The sequence below is a fragment of the Silene latifolia genome, chromosome 6 (genome assembly GCF_048544455.1).
Source record: "Silene latifolia isolate original U9 population chromosome 6, ASM4854445v1, whole genome shotgun sequence".
Lineage (NCBI taxonomy): Eukaryota > Viridiplantae > Streptophyta > Magnoliopsida > Caryophyllales > Caryophyllaceae > Silene > Silene latifolia.
In genome coordinates, this window is record NC_133531.1 from 111,547,508 (window position 1) to 111,569,146 (window position 21,639).

The window sequence follows — 21,639 nt, forward strand, 5'->3', positions numbered from 1 at the left end:
ATAACATGTGGTATTGTTTCTGACTCGTGACCATACATCATAGATAAAAAGTTTCATACATAGACTATTCATGGTGAACATACCTTATTGTCGGCATCAGGTACAAAAGCATTAGGACAGTTACGTTTATCATGGTGAGCCATTTGTTTGCAATTACGACAAAGCCTTTTAGGCTTCTCCGCTTTAGCTATGCATTGTTGCTTTTTGGAGATCATTCTCTTCCCGCTACCCTTGTTCTTGCCTGACGAGGTGGTAGAATCCTCACCTCAGTTGAGGAACTACACCCAAGAAGCATCTCCAACTCCTGCTCTTTGGTCATTGACTCTGATTGCGGATTGAGTTTCACCCTGAATTGTTTAAGTGTGTCAAAAAGATCAGTGATGTCCTTCGTAGACACATTCTAGAGCACACCAATGGTCGCGTAGAACTCTGACCATAACTTGCACATTTCCATCTTTCGTAAATCAGTGGCATCAAAATCCTCAATTAACTCACCATGTGGACCATAAAGAGAGATCTTATGTGCATTCTTGGTCCACCGCATAAGAATGTATTTATCGGGCAAAGTGTGGACTTGTTTTCCAGGGTAAACCCAGATAATGTGTCTACAAATAATACCCTTCCTGTTGAACAACTTGCAAGAACATTCAGCGTCATTCGTTAGAGAATTGTAGACGACTTGGTAGGTCTTCTGCGTTCTGGCATCAACAATACCAATTAATTCTACACCGTTTGCAGGTGGTGTGAAGCCACCAACACTAAGGGAACAAATAGAAGCAGAAGCTTCTACTTGAAAATCTGAGAAAGCAGCATTTGTATAAACCTTGGAAGCATGAGCTTCCAACTTAAGCGAAGTCGCTAATTGTGGAAGAGTACAATCATCGTCTCTATCAAGTTGTTTTTGAGTATGGCGCTGTACATCAATGGCACTTTGAAACCGAATCAAGAATTCAACATGTGTACCATGTGCATTTTCAAAACGCTTGAAAAAATTATTCTGACTCTCAGAACGTTGAGTTGTTCGTAATAGACAACCCATAGGAACATCACGAAAATAAGTTGGGATCCATTTCCCCCTTTTTCTAAACATGGTTGACAACCAGGAATTACCGTCAAGATTATGCTCATTGACCAACTGACACCACTTTTCTTCAAATTCAAGAGGTTCTAACTCAGCATCCCAAACAATAGCATTCCAATGGCTGACAAAATCAATCTCTCTCGAAATTGCAGGCCCAACCTTATCAGTAAGCTTTTGCATGATATGCCACATGCAATATCTGCGCTTAGCATGTTTGAAGACAAAGACGCAAACCCGCTTTATTCCAAGACACTGATCAGTTATTATACAGTGTGGCTCTCGCTGTCCCATAGCATCAAGGAACTTTTGAAAGACCCACTTGAACGAATCTTCATCCTCGTGAAATAGCAACACAGAAGCAAAAGTAACTGATCTTTTGTGGTGGTCTACGCCAGTAAAAGGAGTGAAAAGCATACAATACTTATTCGTACTGTAAGTTGGATCGTAAGTGATGTAATCACCAAACAAAGCATAGTTTCTACGAGACTCTGCATCACACCAAAATGCACGAACCAAGCATTTACCAAAATCCACCTCATAAGCAAAGTAAAAACCTTCAGTGGTATCACGTTTATCCTCAAAATAGTTAACAAACAGTTGAGCATCCCGGTCTCCTATGAAACATTTGATATCCCTTCCAAAATTCTTAAAATCAACCAGTTGAGCTCTAACATTCTCATAGCCATCTACATATTCCTTGACATTTCTAAATGCCCTTGTTGGCCCTTGATTAACCCTTGAATGATCAATAATTGTCTTTTTATGGTAAAGATGGAGGTGCCTGTGTTTTTTTTGAAACTGTTGATTTCTAAGTGAACAAAGACGGTGATTATGCCACTCACGAAACTGAAAAACAACATAACCATCCCCATTATAGCGAAACTCAATCATAGCAGTACAACCAATCCTAGTTAATTTAGTGTTCCTGATATCAAAAGGCCTGGGAGTTGCCTGCTCCTTTCCACTATCTAAAACAGTAGCCTTCCTCTTACGATCTCTAAAACCTTCACGGTTGCAAACAACAAATTTATACTTCACATCACCAGAAACAGACCTTTTTTTAGAAGACTTCCTAGGTTCAAAACCATATGCTTCTGCATACACATCATAAAAACTAATAGCTTCTTCTAACGTCCCAAACAACTGGCCAATATAAGGTTTAAACTCAGATGCAACATTCCTTGTCCACAATTCACTACCACCAGGTGTGGAGTCCAAAAGTAGTTGATGCACACGAGAAGGAACAGAATGTTGTTCAACATGTGGAATAGAACTAGATGCATCAGGTGGTTCAATCAGAACAGTAGAAGTAATTGAAGACTCAACAATATCATTACTATCTTTAGAGGTAATAGCAAAGACATGAAGATCATTACAGGAAGAAGAAGTTACATTACTTGTAGGATCTGCCAAGAAAAGTTAAATGTAAAATAACAAGAAAAAGGCTTAAAAGATATGGACGAAATCAAAATCACACAAGTGGCTGAACAATATCACATATCCAGGAAAACAATATCACGTTGATTGGGAAAAATATCACACATGAAGATGGAAAACGATATCACAAGGAATGTTGCAGGAACAATATCACACAAAATGGTGAACAATATCACATGTCCAGGAAAACAATATCACGTACTCTGGAACAATATCACACATGAAGTTGAAAAACAATATCATAAAGGTGAATATACAATGGTACATATCAACATACACAATATCACCAGGTGTAGAAAACAATATCACATATTGAGGAAAAAAAGAACGTCAATGAACAAAAAATATGTACCAAACGTATAACGAACATGTGATTGAAAGCGGAAAGTACAAAATAAAGAGAGAATACGCAGAGATTCGAGAATACGCTGAAAGTAAAAAATTAAGAAGAATAACATACCAGACATCGCAATGATTATTGAATACGCAGAGATTTTGAGCAGGAAAACCTGGAAATCAAACAAAAAGCGTACAGAATTTAAGGAAGCACAAAAGTAAATTGAAAATTACAAATAAATCAAGATGAAATTCAAAGCATATAAACGAAAAGAAGAACAAACAGAGTAAGATAACAACGAAGGCGAAACATAGGGACGAAAACGCAGCAATTACGTACACGAATAAAGGAAATAATTGGAATAATATGATAATTGCAGAAGAAGAATGAGCAAAGAAACTGAAATAAAACAAAACGTCATCAATTTGAGGAAACACAAAATTAAATTGAAAATAACAAACAAAAGCAAGATGAAATTCAAATTATTCAAACGAAAGAAGAACAAACGAGTAATGTTACAACGAATTGAAACTTAGGGATCGAAAAACCCCAATTACGTACACGAGCAAACGAACTAATTGGAATAATATGATAATTGTGAAGAATGAGGACCAAAAACGGAGATGACGCCTAAATTCTAGGGTTTTTCAAATTTCAACAATGGAGGAAGAAGCTACGAAGAGAGAGAAGTTGAAGGGAGAAGAAGAAAAAGGAGGAAATAACGGTTTTGGGTGTAAAAAGTGGTTTATATAGGCAGGTGTTAAATTACAAATTTGTCCTTGCTTGTTTTCATCCTAAATACCTATCATAGTATTAATCCTCAATCCTCAAATATATAAGTAATACTCACATGATCCCATTCCTATATATATATATATATATATATATATATATATATATATATATATATATATATATATATATATATATATATATATATATATATAGTGGAATTCTAATGAGTCCACCACATCCATTGAGTCCCTAAGTCCCTCTAAGGGCCATCAGATGGACTCAATGGATGGTTGAGATGAAATTGATTAAGGGCTATTAAAAAGAAAAGGGAAAAAATGTGGTTAGTTGGATTGAGATGGATGGTTGATATTAAAAAAAAAAAAAAAAATTATCACTAATCAAATTTCTATACACTAATTAAATTTTCTTTCTCTCTCTAGCCCCTAATTAATCAGTTTTGAGTTTCAGATTTCATGAGTGTAAATGTAATGTTGTATGAGTTTTATAAGTGTAACTCTAACATTTTACGAGTGTAAGTTTGAAATTTTTTTAGTGTAAAATTATTTTTTATGACGGAAAATTTGAATTTATATAATTTTAACATTTTACGAGTGTAACTTTGATGTTTTACGAGTGTAAGTGTAATATTTTAAGAGTTTAAATTTGATTTTTTGTGACGGAAATTTGAATTTATATAATTTTAACATTTAACGAGTGTAAATTTGATGTTTTACGAGTGTAAATGTAATATTTTAAGAGTGTAATTTTGAATTTTTTGTGATGGAAATTTTGAATTTATATAATTTTAACATTTTACGAGTGTAAATTTGATGTTTTAAAAGTGTAAATGTAATATTTTAAGAGTGTAAATTTGATTTTTTGTGACGGAAATTTTGAATTTATATAATTTTAACATTTTACGACTGTAAATTTGATGTTTTGCGAGTGTAAATGTAAATATTTTAAGAGTGTAAATTTGATTTTTTAGGCAATTTTCTATATAAAAATTTGAATTTATATAATCTTAACATGTTACCGAGTGTAAATGTATGTTTTACGAGTGTAAATGTAGTGTTTTACGAGTGTAAATGTGAAGGTCTACGAGTGTAAATTTGAAGGTTTAAGAGTGTAACTTTGGTCCTTTGAATGTAACTTTGGTCCTTTACAAGTGTAACTTTGGTCCTTTACGGGTAAAACTTTAGTCCGACTACCAACAAACACCACCACCGTCGTCCTCCACCACAAACTCATATCCACAAAAAGATCTATAGTAGATATGGAAAAAAAATGAGATATTTGACGAGTATAACTGTAAAGAAATACGAGTGTAACTGTAAAGCAATACGAGTGTAACTGTAAAGAAATATGAGCGTAAATTTACAAAAATATGAGTGCAAATTTATATAATTTTAACGAGGGTAAATGTAAAGAAATACGATTGTAAAGGTAAAGAAATAAGAGTGTAAATGTAAAGAACTACGAGTGTAACATTAATAAAATATGAGTGTAAATCTGAAAAATGCGTGTAAATGTACAGAAATATGAGTGTAAATGTAAAGAAATATAACTGTAATAAATATATTTATTAGATCCAAGAATAAAAATCATGATAATACAATTTTTTTTAAAAAAATCTACTATATATTTATTAGATCTACGAATAAAATCAACAAAATATACTTAAATAATAAATAACATACTTCATATTTGGTAAATCTAAGATTAAAATTAAATATTTAGTTCATAATAACAAGAACAAACATGGGAAAAAAATAACAAAATCCAAAAATAATATAAAGAAAATACCAAATAAAATCAAGACTAGATCTAAAAATACGATTTTAGAAGAAGTAAAAAAAAAAAAGTTGTAAAACTGCTAAAGATACGACACAGAGCTATACACACAAATCAAACACACACCACCACCCCTGACTACAACAACAACAACGGAGCCAACAACACCATCAACACCACCACTACTACAATCCAACAACACCCACAAAACACCTCAGATCTGGAAAAAAAAGGCGCAAAGGGTGCGGTGTTGTTTGCGGATGGTGGTTTGTGGTGTTTTGTGGTGGTTTGTGGTATTGTTTACGGATGGTGGTTTGCGGATGTCGGGTTGTAATGATGTGTAGTGGCGTCATGGTGGTTCGTGGTGGTGGTGTCGGTTGGTGTTGGCTACCAAGGAGGGTCATTAGGGTAAGGGGAGACGAGGAGGCGGCGTATCTGGTTGTTCTGGTTGACGGCAGTGTTGGAGGAGACGTGGGGTGTGGCTGGTGGTGTTGTGATCGTCGGCATGAGAGGTGAGGTGTGGCTGCTGGTGTTGCGTGCATGGTGGTGTCGAGATAGTGCGTGGTGTCGGGTTGGTTGTGGTGGTGAGTGGTGGCCGTGTGTTGTTGGGTTGTGGTGATCATGTTTTTTGGTGCGTGAAGGTGTTGGTGGTGGGTGGTGAGACGAGGGGATATGAGGTTGTTGTGTTGGGGTGGTGGGCGTGGTGAGGTGAGCTGGTATGGTGGTTGGCCGTGGTGGTCGGGTCGCGGATCTGGTGGTGGAAGTAATTGGGTTTTGAATTATTTGGGCGAGATTTTTTATATTTTTGGGTTTTGAATTATTTGGGTTTTTAGAGAGATGAGAGTAATGATATTTATGAGATAAGAGAGATGTGGATGTGAAAATAATTGATATATAGTGAATTAATTTTTAATTAGGTGGATTAGTGAGGTAGAGAGAGAGAGAGAGTGTCTTAAATTAGCATTAATCCCTCCTTTTAGCATTAATCTTCTCTTTTTTCCCTTCAATCTCAGCCCTTCATCTCATCTTTTCAAGGGCCCTAAAGAGGACTTATGGACTCAAGGAAATTGGGTGGACTCATTAGATCTTATATATATATATATATATATATATATATATATATATATATATATATATATATATATATATATATATATATATATATATATATATATATAGAGAGAGAGAGAGAGAGAGAGAGAGAGAGAGAGAGAGAGAGAGAGAGAGAGAGAAAGAGTCGGGATCCGGTGAGAACTCCTAAATATTTGAGGATTGAGGATTAGTGAATACAATATCACAGGTTCTTCAATACAATATTACAAAAAATCTAACCGTTGCCAAAAAAAATTTATATTTTTTTTTTTTTTTGCACAGTTTTTTTGTGATATTTTATCGAATAACCTATGATATTGTATTGAAGAACCTCTGATATTGTAACAAAATCCTCAATCCTCAAAAAGATAGTATATCCTCACATGATCCCATTTATATATATATATATATATATATATATATATATATATATATATATATATATATATATATATATATATATATAGTCAATATCATATTTATAGAGTAGTCGAATTTCTAGACGGTTTCGGTAGTAATAACCATAGAGTATTTCGTTTGGGCTTAAGTTTCACTTGGGCTTTTCTTTTTCTCTACAACACCCCTTTTTCCACCCACCCTTCTTCCGTTTTTTTTTTCTGAAAAATAAACCCTTGAACCTCTAACACCATTATCAAACCTTCTAAACATTTTAGTTTCACCATAACTCATTCATTTCTTGACCAAATCCAACCATTTTCGCGCCATTCTCATCCTCTTTTCATTATTCATCTTTCTAAGTAAGAAAGATCCTATTTTTCCTCTATTTCGAAAATTCCATCTTTCTAAGATGAGAGTTTTGTGCTAAATTTCACTCTTTTTGTGTCTTAGGTGAAGGACTTGAGGACCCGACATAAGACTCTTATATGGTTGATGAGGAATTGGACGAGTGAAGACGCTTTCAAGGTAACGGTGATGGGTTACTCGACAAAGTGTCAAATTTGCATGCTTTGGTTATAAATTCAGCCTTTCAAATGCTAAAATCTGAATTTTGGTTGTGTTTTGCTTGAATTTTGGTTGAATTTTGTTCTCACATGAGTTTTCTCACATGTTTGGATGAAAGTTCCATGCTTTATTGTCTCAAATCCGTAATTGTTGAATTTCCGTGTCATATACGATATTTTTCTGAGTTAGAATCATGCTAGGACATGTAAACAATTGTTGTGAAATGATTTCGGTTGGTTTCAAAATGTTTGGGAGTCGATTTTGGACTATCGCGCGTACTGTGTACTCCCAGCCGGGGGGGGGGGGGCGGTGCCCCCACAGGCTAGGATTTCACTGTATGTTTTTGAAGAATTTAAAGTATTTGTACTCCCAGTCGGTAGGCAGGCGGTCGATACCCCCCCCCACAGTGGGAGTGCACTTTGTAAGTTTTTGAGTTTTGAAGGAGTTTGTACTCCCAATGTAGGTGGCGAGCGGCGTACCCCCAGGAGTTCACTGTATGTTTTTGAAGAAAGTATTTGTACTCCCAGCCGGTGGGCAGGCGGCCGGTACCCCCCCACAGGCTGGGAGTGCACTGTAAGTTTTTGAGTTTTGAAGGAGTTTGTACTCCCGGTAGGTGGCAGCGGCGGCGTGACCCCCCCCCAACAGGCTCGGAGTTCACTGTATGTTTTTGAAGAATTTCATGTATTTGTACTCCTAGCCGGTGGGCAGGCCGTCGATATCCTCCCCCTCCCCCCCACAGGCTGGGAGTGCACTGTAAGTTTTTGAGTTTTGAAGGAGTTTGTACTCCCAGCCGGTGGCCAGGCGGCCGGTACCCCCTCACAGGTTGGGAGTGCACTGTAAGTTTTTATAAATTTGAAGTGTTTGTACTCCCAGCCGGTGGGCAGGCGAGCGGTACCCCTACAGGATGGGAGATCACTGTAACTTTTGAAGGATTTTCAAGGAGTTTGTACTTCCAGCCGGTGGGCCGGTGGCCGGTACCCCTACAGGCTGGTAGTACACTGTATTTTTTTTGAGATCTTTCTTAGTATTGAGGTACTCCCAACCGGTGGGCTGGCGGCCGGTACCCCCACAGGTTGGGAGTTCACAGAAGGTTTATCTTCACTTGTAACTACTAGGCACTAGGGTGTCACAATTTAGTTTGGATTGAGATGGTTATCTTAACTTGTAACTTTTATTAATCATTGATTTAATTACGCATCTCTCTCATGATTGGTAAGTGGTCAGTTTAGGACTTGTTTACGTTATAACCATGGAAATTATTGTTGCTCTTATTTGTGACTCAAGTGTGACGTTTTACATAGTTTGACTCGACATTCCTTATTTACCCTTTTGGACCTTTGGTTACGGTTATGTGTGCATGTTTCCGGATTGTGTTATCCTTCCTCCTTTCTTCGGACCTTTGGTTACGGTTATGTGTGCCATATTTCCGACTAGCGGTTACTCGACCTTTGGTTACGGTTATGTGTGTCATGTTTCGAGTCTTGGATGCGATTGGTATTTCGTTTGTCGAATCGGGTGATGCCCATCCCGAGAGTCTGGATTCGGGTTTAGACTCGGACAGTATTATGATCGTCGTCCTACCAAGAGGTTGAAGTCTAGGTTGTTGTCTTGTGAGTCCATGCTACGTAAATGTCTTGCTTAATTATGGTCATTGGCATATGTCTTTCTATATGAGAGGTTACGTCATATATGGTTGTTTGTAAGAGTCTTGGTCCTATCAGATACTAGAGATGAGATGTAAGCCTTCTAGTTGCGATATGACTAGTAGAAAAAGTCTCATTGACATCGGTTATTTTACCATATTTACATCGCTTTTGTGGCGATGTTTCTGGGGGCGACGTATTTAGTATTTTTAGCTAAACATCGGTTTCAGAACCGATGTAAATAGTATAAAATTAACATCGATTATGGGTAAAAGCGATGTTAATAGTGTTTCAATTACATCGGTTTTGGTCTAAAACCGATGTAAATAGCATAAAATTAACATCGATTATGGGTAAAAGCGATGTTAATAGTGTCTCAATTACATCGATTTTGGTCTAAAACCGATGTAAATAGTATATTATTAACATCGGTTATAGGTGAAAAGCGATGTTAATAGTGTCTCAATTACATAGGTTTTTGTTTGAAACTGATGTAATGTAAATGGCATTTTTACATCGTTTTGTCTGAAACTGATGTATGAAACTGATGTAGTATGATTCAGAATGACGATTTACTCTTAAGCTATTTGTGGACAGCGTGGCCGCCCACGGGGGCGCTTGGGAGGAAAAGAGGAACAAGCGTTTGCATTTTGTATGGAGTCGCCACCAATTTTTATGGGAAATTGGAACCGTTCGAATACCTCGTGTCATGTCAAGACACAAAGTAGAGACATGAACACTAAGCAATCGTTACCCTTAGCATTCTATGTCTAGAATGACTCTCGTGGATGCCAATGAACACGGATGCTCACGGAGATCTGGAGTAAGAGGTGAGGGTACGTATTAGGAAGCTCTTTTGATCGAACACCTAATCCCGCCCGCCTCGATAGCGGCCTCTACTAATGATTAGGGAAGTTATTCGTACTCGATATATCGTCGGTTATATGCATGCAATGCAACATCCAAGTTTTAATCCTAGCATGTGAAAATTAGGCTAAGTCGGTGAACAATTAATTTAACATGCAATTAATGTCGAAGTAGGATTTTAGGCTTATTTACATGTGAAAACATTCAAGCAATAAAAGAAATACAATAATTATAAATTACAATAATGAAAATTACATTAATTACATCGGAATAGGTGATTTATGTCGAAAATACCTTTAAAACGGATAATTTGAGAAAAAGAATAAAAGAAAGAAAGAAAGAATCAATTAAATTAACGAACATGAATTAGCGTGATATTACGGTTAATAGTTAGTTAATATGTAAACTAATTACACTACGTCAAGGCAGAAACGGAGTTCAGGGACGAACTCGGCCAGAACAGCGCAAGCAGAGTCGCGTCCTTTGGAATAGACGCAGCAGACACTGCGTCTGTTCCTTGGCTCAGTTCTGGCTATGAAGCCGTAATTGCAAGCCGTTAATGTTAATTGGTGATTTAATGATCAATTGGTATTATTTACTCGGATGGAAGTGATTAGTATGTTTATTTAACATATAAATGGGTCATAAAAGCAATAAACATGGATGAGACGGAATTATGATGGATTAATTACAGGAGTGAAAAATATTATCAAGTGAAACAAATTAATTCAATTAATTAGGTTAAATACGGTGGATTACTGATGAATACGCGATAGATGTGACAAATAACAGATGAAAACTATATCAAAGACGAATTCCAGAAACCCAATATTGATGAATTGAATCTCTATAACCCGGAATTGAATTTAATGACGAAAACCCGCAAATATTGGATTACTTGGGATTTAAGTCGGATTTGTGATGATTAAAACATGTTAATGATGAATAATAAATATACATGTGAATTATATGCTATCATGATGAAGAATTAACAAACAAACGAAACAAATAAAAGAATTTTGGCGAATAACAGAGGACGAACGAAGAAGAAAGGAAGCAGGAACTGCGGCAGCCTTACGAAGAGGCGCAGCAGGAACTGCGCTCCTTCGAAGAGGCGCAGCAGTTGCTGCGTCCTTTCTCGACGGTTATCTACTGGAAATCTGTAAAAAGAGGTTTTAAAGCATGGTTTTAGAAATCGGTTTTAATGAGGTATTTTCGACATAAACCTTACAATTGACGATACAATAAATAAAAGAGAGTTTTACACCCTCAGACTTACATGTTGACGAAACGAGAAGGACTAAGATATCGATTAGTGATGCTCGACGCGAATGCAAAGAAGGTGCCCTCGTAAGAGGAAAACGATTAAGTTAATTAAGTTGATTGATGTGTAGTTGGTCAAATTGGTCGGTCATGCAAACGAGGAGGCTGGTACTCAGAAGGATCCGAGCTTACGTGGTCGAAAGTTCAAGCACGTAGACGCCAAAAAGTAAGAACAAAGTCTAGAATGCAAAGGAAGAAGAGAAGGGCGGACACTCGCGTGAGAAATATGAGGAGCGAAGGCTCCTATTTATACTAATCACGTGGAGAAATTAGGGTTTCGGAGACTCTTTGGAAGTGAATCTCGGAAAGATATGAAAAAGATACGAGAAATACGCAGAAAAGGGCCTGGGAAGAGGCGCAGCAGCCATTGCGTCTCTTGGAAGAGGCGCAGCACCTGCTGCGTCTGTTCCTAAGGGGTTTCCTCTTGCGGAAGAAAGATTTCCGTGTTTGAGTTATGGTAGGACGGAAATAATTCGGTTTTCCTTAATATCTTATGTGAATATTACGGGAAATTGTGTACTAAAAGATAAAATTTATGAAATATGGAATAGAAATATCAGAAACATTCTAGAACATTCGGACTCGGGATTTAACGGTTATCAGAAAATGGAGACGGTTTTAGGTCCGGACTCAGAATGTACTCTAATTACTGTCAAAACGACCGTATCGGCACGTAGATGACAACTAAGAGGTAGACATTTATATTTGAGCAATCACTTGACGATAATCTTACGAATTGTCACAAATCGTTTCGCGTACCAAACATGCGGCCCAATCATCACCGGGTGCTTTGCGGGAGGTGCAGAAATGAGGTATCTACAGAGCCCCCACTTTGACTGAGGCTTGGACAAGGCGAAAGTCAAAGTATAGCCATCAGGTCAATCGAAGATTACAACCTGACGACTATGGCGACGCGAGGTGGCTCAAGGGGTCTGAACCAAGGACATGTCGTCGGGAACATTTTAGAGTCTGTCGACTATCGGGGAGGGTCGTTTAAAGTCCATTAGACTACGTAAGGAGGCTCGCCAGCCATAAGAAGAGATCATACCTGAGACTTCTTCTCGAGATGCTTCTGGGGTTGTATAGGAGCTAAGGTTAAGACCTAAAAGTTATGTAAGGATTGTGCTAGGGTATGGGGCCCTAAAGGAAAGCATCGACAGGAAGGAGGCCAAATATAAGTTCAACTAAAGGGATAGCTAAAGCTTGGGTATAGGAACTCTATTGGTTTGGGAACTTCTGGAGAACGACTCCTTGTCGGATTCCGCGGGGAAACATGGAATATTGTGGGTAGCAGGACACAGGCGGGAACTGCTGAGAGAAAACTGCTTGGGTAGCTAGTCTTCGAGAAACAATTGCGAGTAGCAGGACACAGGCGAGAACTGCTGAGGGGAAATCTGCTTGGGTAGATGTTAATCCTCACGTCTTGAGAGGGACAGTACGTCCGCTTACTCTCGCTGGAGACATGATTGGGAATTATTCTTCTTGTCATGAGAGGGAAAGTATATCTGCTTACTCTCGCTAGAGACATAATAAAGGTGTGTCGAATTTTGTGAAGGAATAAATGCTCGTTGCGGCAAGCAAAAGGTCTTGGAAGGAATAAATAACGTGCGACAGTCCGCTGCTGGCTTGGAAATGCGGGCCGGAACGAAAGAAAATCGTCAAACGGACCAAAAGAATAAAATAGAATCAGGGAAGAGGCGCACCAAAGATGGGCCCACAAATAACGAATTCATAACGAATTTTTGAAAATTCGCATGGAGGGAACACAAGGAAGAGGCGCAGCAAGAGCTTCGTCTCTTGGAAGAGGCGCAACGCCTGCTGCGTCTATTCCCCAAAGTGGTTTTTCTTCGTAAAAACGCGATGAATCAGAGGTTTATGTTCATTTGTTCGAAACACAATTCACACAATTTCTCTCTCAAATCTTCACCATTTCCGCCAATGTTTGATCCAAAAGCTTGAATTAATCATGACTAATCGAGGTATGTGTCTCATTCTTGCATTAATCATCCATATTTGTCCAATTTTGAGCCGAAAAAATTAGGGTTTACGACCCATTTGATCGAAATTTTGGGGCTTTTCCCCCAAACGCATTTGCCTTGTGAAATTGGTATTAGAAATGGATAGTAGATAGTATTAGGAACATAACCATGTATTTGTCTCGAATTTTTGTTGAGTTTTGAGCCTTTGAGTGAAATTTGAGACTATTTTTACTGACTAAACAAGAAATTGCTTCGAAAATAGCCTTAGGATTGCCCATTTGCGATGAAACTTGATATTTGGGATCCTTGAATGATGCGTAAACTTTCTACCATCTCGGAATTTTGGTTTGTGACGGCTTTTTCAGGACACTTTTCTAGGGCATAATCGCCATTATAACGAAATGCTGCCGAAATTTCGGCTTGAACCCGGGACTAGGCTTCAAATTAGGCTTGACTTGACCCAAATTACCACATGAGTGATCGGGTAGGTGGGAATATGGCCAAGGATGGCAAGAAAAGAGCGGTTTTAGGGCTTCCGAAGGCTCGAAAATCCTTTAACCAAGGCTTGTCGTCACGTGACGCGGCCTAAATTTGCTTTAACGTTGCAGGTGATGAGGCTTCTACTTCTGGGAGAGCTCCCATGGAGATAGACGCTGCTACTGTCGAGGAGGCTTTAGAGCAGGCCTTCACCGCTGCAGTGATGGCTGCTGGGGACGAGTTTCACGAGGAGGAGGAGGCCCCGAGACGGGCCAACGTCGGACGAGGAGGTCGTCAGCTGAGAGGAGCTCCTGCGTGGGCTGAGACTTGGGAGAGCAGGCACCGGTGTGGGGCTGCAGAGGGTCACCTGTCCTACAGGACGGTGAAGAGTTTGGTAAATAGGAATTCACTACTCATTACTCATCCTCTTTCATTCATTTGTTCAAATTTCTTTCAAATTTCATTCAAAACTAAAGATAGCTTTTGTTTCAAATCACAATAGGAGGCCGGGAACATCAGGTCGTTCTCGGGTTACACGACAGCGATGGAGCACTACGAGCGGCTGTCGGCGGAGGAGAGGGCTATGATCGAGCGTGGAGCGTTCGGTCCTTTGGTGCAGGTCTGGAGGGATATCGCGAAGAGGAAGTTGCGGGCTAACCTTAGCCTGGTCCGCGCTTTCTTAGACCGATTCTGGGATACGACTTCCACATTTCACATGCCTTTCGGTGAGGTGGGAGTCACTCTGGAGGATCACGGCATGATTTCGAGTCTGCCGTGCGGGACCGAGGAGGTGGAGTGGCCGGAGACTGCCACGAGAGCGGACTCGGCCGAGGCGAGGATATTGATCGGCTGGAACTTGTCGCCGAAGGCTGTTACAATGCCGGGTTTGATACCCAGTTTCTACGTTCGAGACTACTTTGCGGGGAAGACCCCGGCGCTGGTGACGATTGACGGGAGGGAGACGGCTCCTCCTCCCTGTACAGCTGAGCAGAGGGCTCGTTTGTGACTCTGGTGGTTTTTGTCTTCGATTTACCTCGGAGACAAGGGCGAGAGGTCACGACGGCTTCTTCCCTTCCTTTCGACCTGAGTTCCTTAGGGCGTTGGGACTGGATCACTGATGGTTTCGCGGTCCTCATCCGCTTCATGAGGGCCATGGTTCGTCCGGAGTTGATGGAGAAGGGGACTTCTCCTGGTGCTGTCGGACCTGGACTACTGCTGGAGGTATGAACCTTCCTTTAGACCAAAGTTAATTCTTCTCTTTATCAAATCTTGAAAGATCGTCATTGATTATTTTGCTTTACAGGCGTGGGTGTACTCCTACTTCTCGAGCCTCGCGCCCCAGAGGACGGAGCCGTTGGAGATGGCATATCCCGTGGTGAGGGATTGGGTGATGTGCCGAACGAAGAGCAAGCGTTCTTCTCATAACGTCTATCGGCGGGACGTGAACGCCCTTCAGCTGGACAGCGTGAGTATCTCACTTATATTTACTCGTGCTTCTTATATTTGCTTTTAATTGATCGTAGGAATGATCCTTCTTTATCTTGTCACAGTGGGTGCCCAGACCTTGGGCGGAGTACACTGGAGTGCCTCCTTTCGTGGCTGAGGTCCTTCGGCCTAGGAGCCCGAGTCGACTGATGTTGAGGACGTCGATGGGTCCTGTGTGGTACTTGGGCGAGCGCTTGGCTCGTCAGTGCTCTCGGGACGTGTTGACGGTTCTCGTCGATTCTCCCAGGACGATGTTTAGGGAGCCTTCTGAGGCTGAGAGGGAGGCGGACTTGGCTGGTGCCGCAGACGCCCTTCTTCTTCCTGGCGAGGACTACTCGGCGTTCCTTTACGGGAGGTTGGCGTACTGGCCGGTAGTGGTGAGCATCTTTTATTCTTCCTCTTGATTTGATTTTGAGATTTATGATGAAATATCATCGATTAACGAGAACCATTTGACTTTCCAGGAGGTCAAGGCGGCGGACATCGAGCCCCCAGAGTACCCCGAGACCCTCGAGTACACTGACGCGACCGGGAGGACGACGATCTCCGAGCTGCGTGACTTTGACGTAGCTATAACGGATGCTGGCCTGGACGACTGGCAGCATCTGATTCGGAGGGTGAGCCCTCTAACTTGTATAATTTTTGTGTAAGAACACATTTGATTGAGTTTGTTCAATTGTTGAGAATTTCTTTTTGAAAATGCAGGTTGCGCCGTCTCGGTTTGTGGCGTTGTGGAGGGTGGCCAACCGGCTGCGAGCTACTGCCGTCGAGGTACTTGTCGGCGGTCGAGGTCGTCAGGTATGAACCTTATGCCCATTTCATTTTTGATTTTTGATTTCCCGATTTTGCTTGAATCGATTAACATGAGCCAATTTATTGTTTACAGGGTGACCGCGAGCTGGAGCGAGAGTTGACCCAGTCTCGGGAGGAGACAGCTCGCTTGTTGAGGGAGCTCGAGGTTCGGGACGCCGAGATCGCCGTTCTTGCGGCGAGAGTTGTAGAGTTGGAGGGCGCCCAACAGTAGTTTTGTGTAGCTTTTTTTTGTTTGTTGGTCGTACTTTGTACATTTGTACATTTGGACATTGATTTTGAGCATTTTTGGACTTTGTTTGGGGCTCGAGCCCCCAGTTTGTACATTTCCTTCGTTTGGTGTATATACGACGGCCCGAGTGCCTTTGCTGCTTGGTTGTGTTGCTTGTATCTGCAGGTTAGTTTCGAACAGGTTTGGTAGATGACGGTTGACGTCGTCATGCTGCCGAAATTTACATAGAAAACACGCAAAGCATACATTTATATATACACATGGCCTCAATTAGAGCAAAGCGAGTGACTCAAAAGAATGCAAAAAATGCAAAACTTTTGCCGAAAAATGACCGGACGGTAGGGAGGGTTACCCCCTAAAAAAGGAAAAAATATAAATCTATAAGTTAGAAATGTAGAAATGAAATTAAGAAATTAAAAATTAATATATACATGTTGAGATTAAAATAAAAATTATTTCCTAAAATGATGAATTGGAATTATTTCCTAAAAAAGAAAATGAAATTTATTTCCTAAAATGAAAATGTGCACGTGTGGTAAAATGGTGAAAATGTCGATGTCGCCTCGAAATGCGTGTCCACGAAATTAGGAAACTTGAAACATGGTAATTCTCACGTATTTACCAAAATAATAACCCGTAGGAATAGGAAATTATTCGTCATGGAATTAGGAAAGATCCAACGCGGAAAATCACAGAAGTGAAGCTGAGGAAGAGGCGCAGCAGGTGCTGCGCCTGCACCCAAGGCGTTCTGTTCTGACGGATTTTTGGAAACAGAAATTAGTATAAATAGAAACGTCGATGGAGCTTTTATTCACACAAATCTTCCGTCTCTTCTTCGTTTATTTACATAAAATTCTCAAAATAAATTTTTCACCATGAATACTTTGGAGATCCGCTTGAAGGAATGGACCAACGAATTTTCGAATATGGAGAAACACGATATGGGTGCTTATAATTTTGGGTCATTGTTGAGTTTAAAACTCATCAAGGTTGTGAAACCGTTCTTGGATTCTTGCCTTGACTATTGGGACCCGAATTACCATGTTTTTGCGTTCCCTGGAGGTGATATTTGCCCATTTCCTGAAGAAATTGCTGCTATTGGTGGATGGGATCCCGAACATTTGCCTGCCATTCCTTCTACTTCGCAAGGGTATAAGAGCAAATTTAGAGACTTGCTTGGATTGACTAGACTTGAGGTGGACCGTCTAGTTACCTCAAAGGGTGTGAGAATGTTAGACTTCATAGATCGATTCATCAACAGAGCCGACCCCACCGTTTCCCATGTTGCTAGGCGGAGGGCATTTGGCTTTTGCTTGTTGCGTGTGTATGTCTTCCAAGGGCATGTTGATGAAGACTTGAGAGGTGATCCCCGTCTTTTGGGTCTTGTTGAGCAGATGGAGCTGCGCAAGAGCCCAGCTTGCTTATGCTTAGGAGAGATTATTTTGGGCTTGGATAATAGGAAATCCAACCGCGATCTACCGTATTTGGGGAGTCCCGTCATTTTGCAGGTAAAAGACGTTTTTTTTTTTTTTTTTTTTTTTTTTTTTTTTTTTTTCGTTTTTTTGCTTTTGTTTTTCTTTTTGTTTTTGATGTCTAATACCCGCTTTTGGTAGGTTTGGCTTATGGAACGGCTCCGATTGATCGAGCCCCCAGTTCATGCGCTTTCCTATCATGCCCGCTCGATTGCGATGAGGATGAGGTTATACATGGTGGACTTCACTCGGGTCTGTGATTATTGGAAGAACAAGCTGAAGAGCGACGATGGCCCGTTGATTAGGTGGGTCGTACCGTGGTGGCACCTCAAGTCCGTCACTGGAGTGTCTTCTTTGGATTCCACTAGGTCCGTGCGCATTCCTGGATTGGAGTTTATGGTGTGCATCATCCCGGAAAGGCTGATGAGACAAGTTGGGCTGAAACAGACGATCCCGAGGCTTGATACCGTCCCGTAGACTGCTATGGCGCTTACTACAGAGAGCCGAAGAGAGTGGGCCATTAAATGGGCTCAAAGAAACATGTGGTTCTTGAATTTCTCTGCCAATGCCTTGTGGGTGTCGGATTCTTATCTGAGATGGAGAAAGGCTACTACTCCGGAAGAGCGCAAGAAATTGAGGAAGCGCGAGCCCGTTGACTACAAGGTGCGCGAGGGAGAGAAAGAGAAAGAGAAGCATCTGACAGAGGGTGAAGAAGAAGCCGGGTTTCAAGTTGTTCATCCTTCGAAGAAACCAAAGACTACTCCTGTCGCGGAATTGGTGATTGGCAAGAATGGAAAAGCTAGGCCTCGAGAAAGACCGTTGGTGATTAGGTCTGAAGTGGCGCAAGAGCGTTCGGCTCGAGGTCGTGACAAGAAATATGATAAGAATGACAAGGGCAAGGGGAAGATGGAGGAATAGCCCGAGTCTTTATTTATTATTTGATTATTATTATTATTATTGTTGTAATAAAAAGGTGGGGTTTTAGAATCTTAGCCTATTCTATTTTTATTATGTAGCGTACTATTATTATTAGAAAATGAATGAAAATAAAAAAGGTTAAATGGTTATGAAACCATTGTGATTTTCTATTTATTATTCTTGTCGAATTTCAAATGCAATGCAAATGTCCTTCTATTTACATTTTAGATATGATGGGTTGAATCCTGTGAAGGGTTGCCTACGTATTCACTTTAAAAAATGAAATCAAACCCTTGCGCGTAGTTCGAGTAAATGTAAAAGAATAATTGTTTTAAGCAAGAGCTTGTAATGAACTTAGAAAATAAGCATGAGCTTTTGCTTACTCTGAAGGTGCATATTAGTTTATTTGATGATACGAGGATGACAAATCTGTCAAAATGCAGGAGCATAGTGACATTAGCTTATTTCAGCTTGGCCAGGGGCCGTTTATTTAGTGCCACAAGAGCGACACGTGGGGTTACGCGAGGCGCGTTTTCGTTCCTATTCTAGGCATAGTACCGTTTTAGTTGGTCAAGGTTTGTTGAGTTTGAAAACTCATTCCCGTCTAGGTCTGTGATTCTAACCGCACCCCTTGGGAGTATGGATTTGACTAGAAATGGTCCGGCCCAATTAGGTTTGAATTTTCCCCGTGGGTCAACAGGTAAAAGAGCTCTAACCGATTTAAGTACTAGGTCTCCTTCTTTGATGTTTCTTGGCCTAACCCTTTTGTTGAAAGCTCGTTTGATACGTGCTTGATATGTTTGGACATTATGCAAGGCGCGTAGCCTACGTTCATCCAGGAGGATGAGTTCTTCATATCTATCCCTCTTCCAATCGGCTTCCGGGATTTGACTTTCGAGTAAAATACGCAAGGATGGTATTTCTAGCTCGACTGGTTGTACAGCTTCCATGCCGTAGGTCAAATGGAAAGGAGTAGCCCCAGTGGGCGTCCTAACAGATGTACGATACCCCCACAAAGTAAAGGGTATCTTGCTTGGCCAATCTTTATAGTTGTCAATCATTTTCTTGAGAATCGTGACAACATTCTTGTTTGCCGCCTCTACCGCGCCGTTAGTCTGTGGTCTATAGGGCGAAGAGTGGTGATGCTTAATCTTGTATTTGGCTAGCAATTGCTCGGTCTCAGCTTGGAAATGTGATCCGTTATCGCTAATGATCTCATGTGGGCAACCATATCGATAGATTATGTTGTTTTGTATGAACTTTGCCACATTTTTAGCTGTGAGACTAGTGTAGGAAGCCGCTTCTACCCATTTGGTGAAATAGTCAATTGCTACTAGAATGAAACAGTGACCTCCTGTTCCGGCCGGGGTTATCTTCCCGATTATGTCAATTCCCCATGCAGAAAATGGCCAAGGGGATGTCATTGTATAGAGTAATGAAGGAGGGACATGTTGTACATTCCCGAAGATTTGGCAATTGTGGCAATGTCTTACGTATTTGATGCAATCGGATTCCATTGTGGTCCAATAATATCCCAAAGTGTGATTTTCTTTGCCATCATGGGCCCACTCATGTGAGGACCGCATTCTCCATCGTGGACTTCTTCCATCACCTTTCGTGCCTGTGAATGATCAAGGCAACGTAGGACTACACCAAGAGGTGTTCTTTTGTATAATTCTCCTTGCATGAGAACGTATTGGGAAGCTAGTAGGCGTATAGCACGTTGTCCCCTCTTGTCCATATCCGGTGGATAGGTACCATTAAGCTTAAAATTCAGGCTGGCTTGGAACCAGGGTTCCTGCGCGCTCTCCTCTTCATTGGTGATTTGGTGGACATAAGCCGGCTCTGACCGTCGTTCGATGCACAAAGGCATTTCCATCATGTGATCCGGCATATTAATCAGAGATGCAAGTTTCGCAAGAGCGTCTGCAAATTGATTTTCTTCCCGAGGTAGGTGTAGGTAGGTTACGTGATCAAAGAATTTAGCGACTTGGTCTATTCTAGCCTGATAAGGTGCGAGGCTTTCGCTTCGGATTTTCCAAGATCCTGTAACTTGGTTGATGATCAGTGATGAATCCCCATGTACTCGGAGGTTTTTAATGCCTAAGCTCACTGCCGCTTATAGTCCAATGAGACAAGCTTCGTACTCTGCAGCATTATTTGTCACCTCGAAGTTGAGTTTGACAGCAATTGGTGTATGCTCGCCTTTAGGAGAAATGAGCAACACTCCTATTCCGAATCCTCTTAAGTTCGACGCTCCATCAAAGTACAGGTCCCGGGAGTCTACATCAGTTTGGAGTATATCCTCGTCTGGAAATGACTAAGTATCTATTGTTTGTGCGTCATTGATGGGATTTTCTGCGAAAAATTCGGCGACGGCGCGACCTTTTATAACTTTCAGTGGCACGTATTTGAGGTCGAATTCTGAGAGCATCAGGGTCTATCTTGCTAGACGTCCGTTGAGGACGGGTTTCTCGAAGAGGTATTTGACTGGATCCATTTTGGAGTATATTTTGATGGAGTAGCTAAGCATGTAATGGCGTAGCTTCTTCGTTGCCCACACAAGAGCGAGGCACGTCTTTTCCAGTTGTGAGTATTTGCACTCGTACTCCAAGAACTTCTTACTAAGATAGTAGATAGCTCTTTCTTCACTTCCTATAATTTGAGCCAGCATGGCGCCCATGGCTGTTTCGGTTACTGTGAGATATAAACCAAGAGGTTGATCTCGTTGTGGTGGCATATGCACTGGTGGTTTAGCCAATATCTCCTTGATTCGGTCGAATGCCTTTTGACAATCATCATCCCACATGGTGTGGTCTGTTTTCTTGAGTTTCTTGAAGATAGGCTCACAAATCATCGTAAGTTTCGATATGAATCGACTTATGTATTGCACTTTTCCCAGGAATCCTCTGACTTCTTTTTCTGTTTGAGGTTGTGGCATTTCGATCAGAGCTTTGATTTTGGAAGGATCTATTTCTATACCTCGTTGGCTAA

General features: G+C 40.7%; 1 protein-coding gene across 1 annotated transcript; it reads right to left on the bottom strand.

The window, feature by feature from the left end:
• Positions 1-211: 211 nt before the first annotated feature.
• LOC141588483 (protein FAR1-RELATED SEQUENCE 5-like) lies at positions 212-2,985 on the bottom strand. The gene is made up of 3 exons (XM_074409924.1): positions 2,979-2,985; positions 435-2,487; positions 212-347 (listed from the first exon to the last, which is right to left on the bottom strand). Exons 1-3 carry the CDS (start codon positions 2,983-2,985, stop codon positions 212-214), a joined length of 2,196 nt encoding a protein of 731 aa, XP_074266025.1.
• Between the last annotated feature and the right edge of the window lie 18,654 nt (positions 2,986-21,639).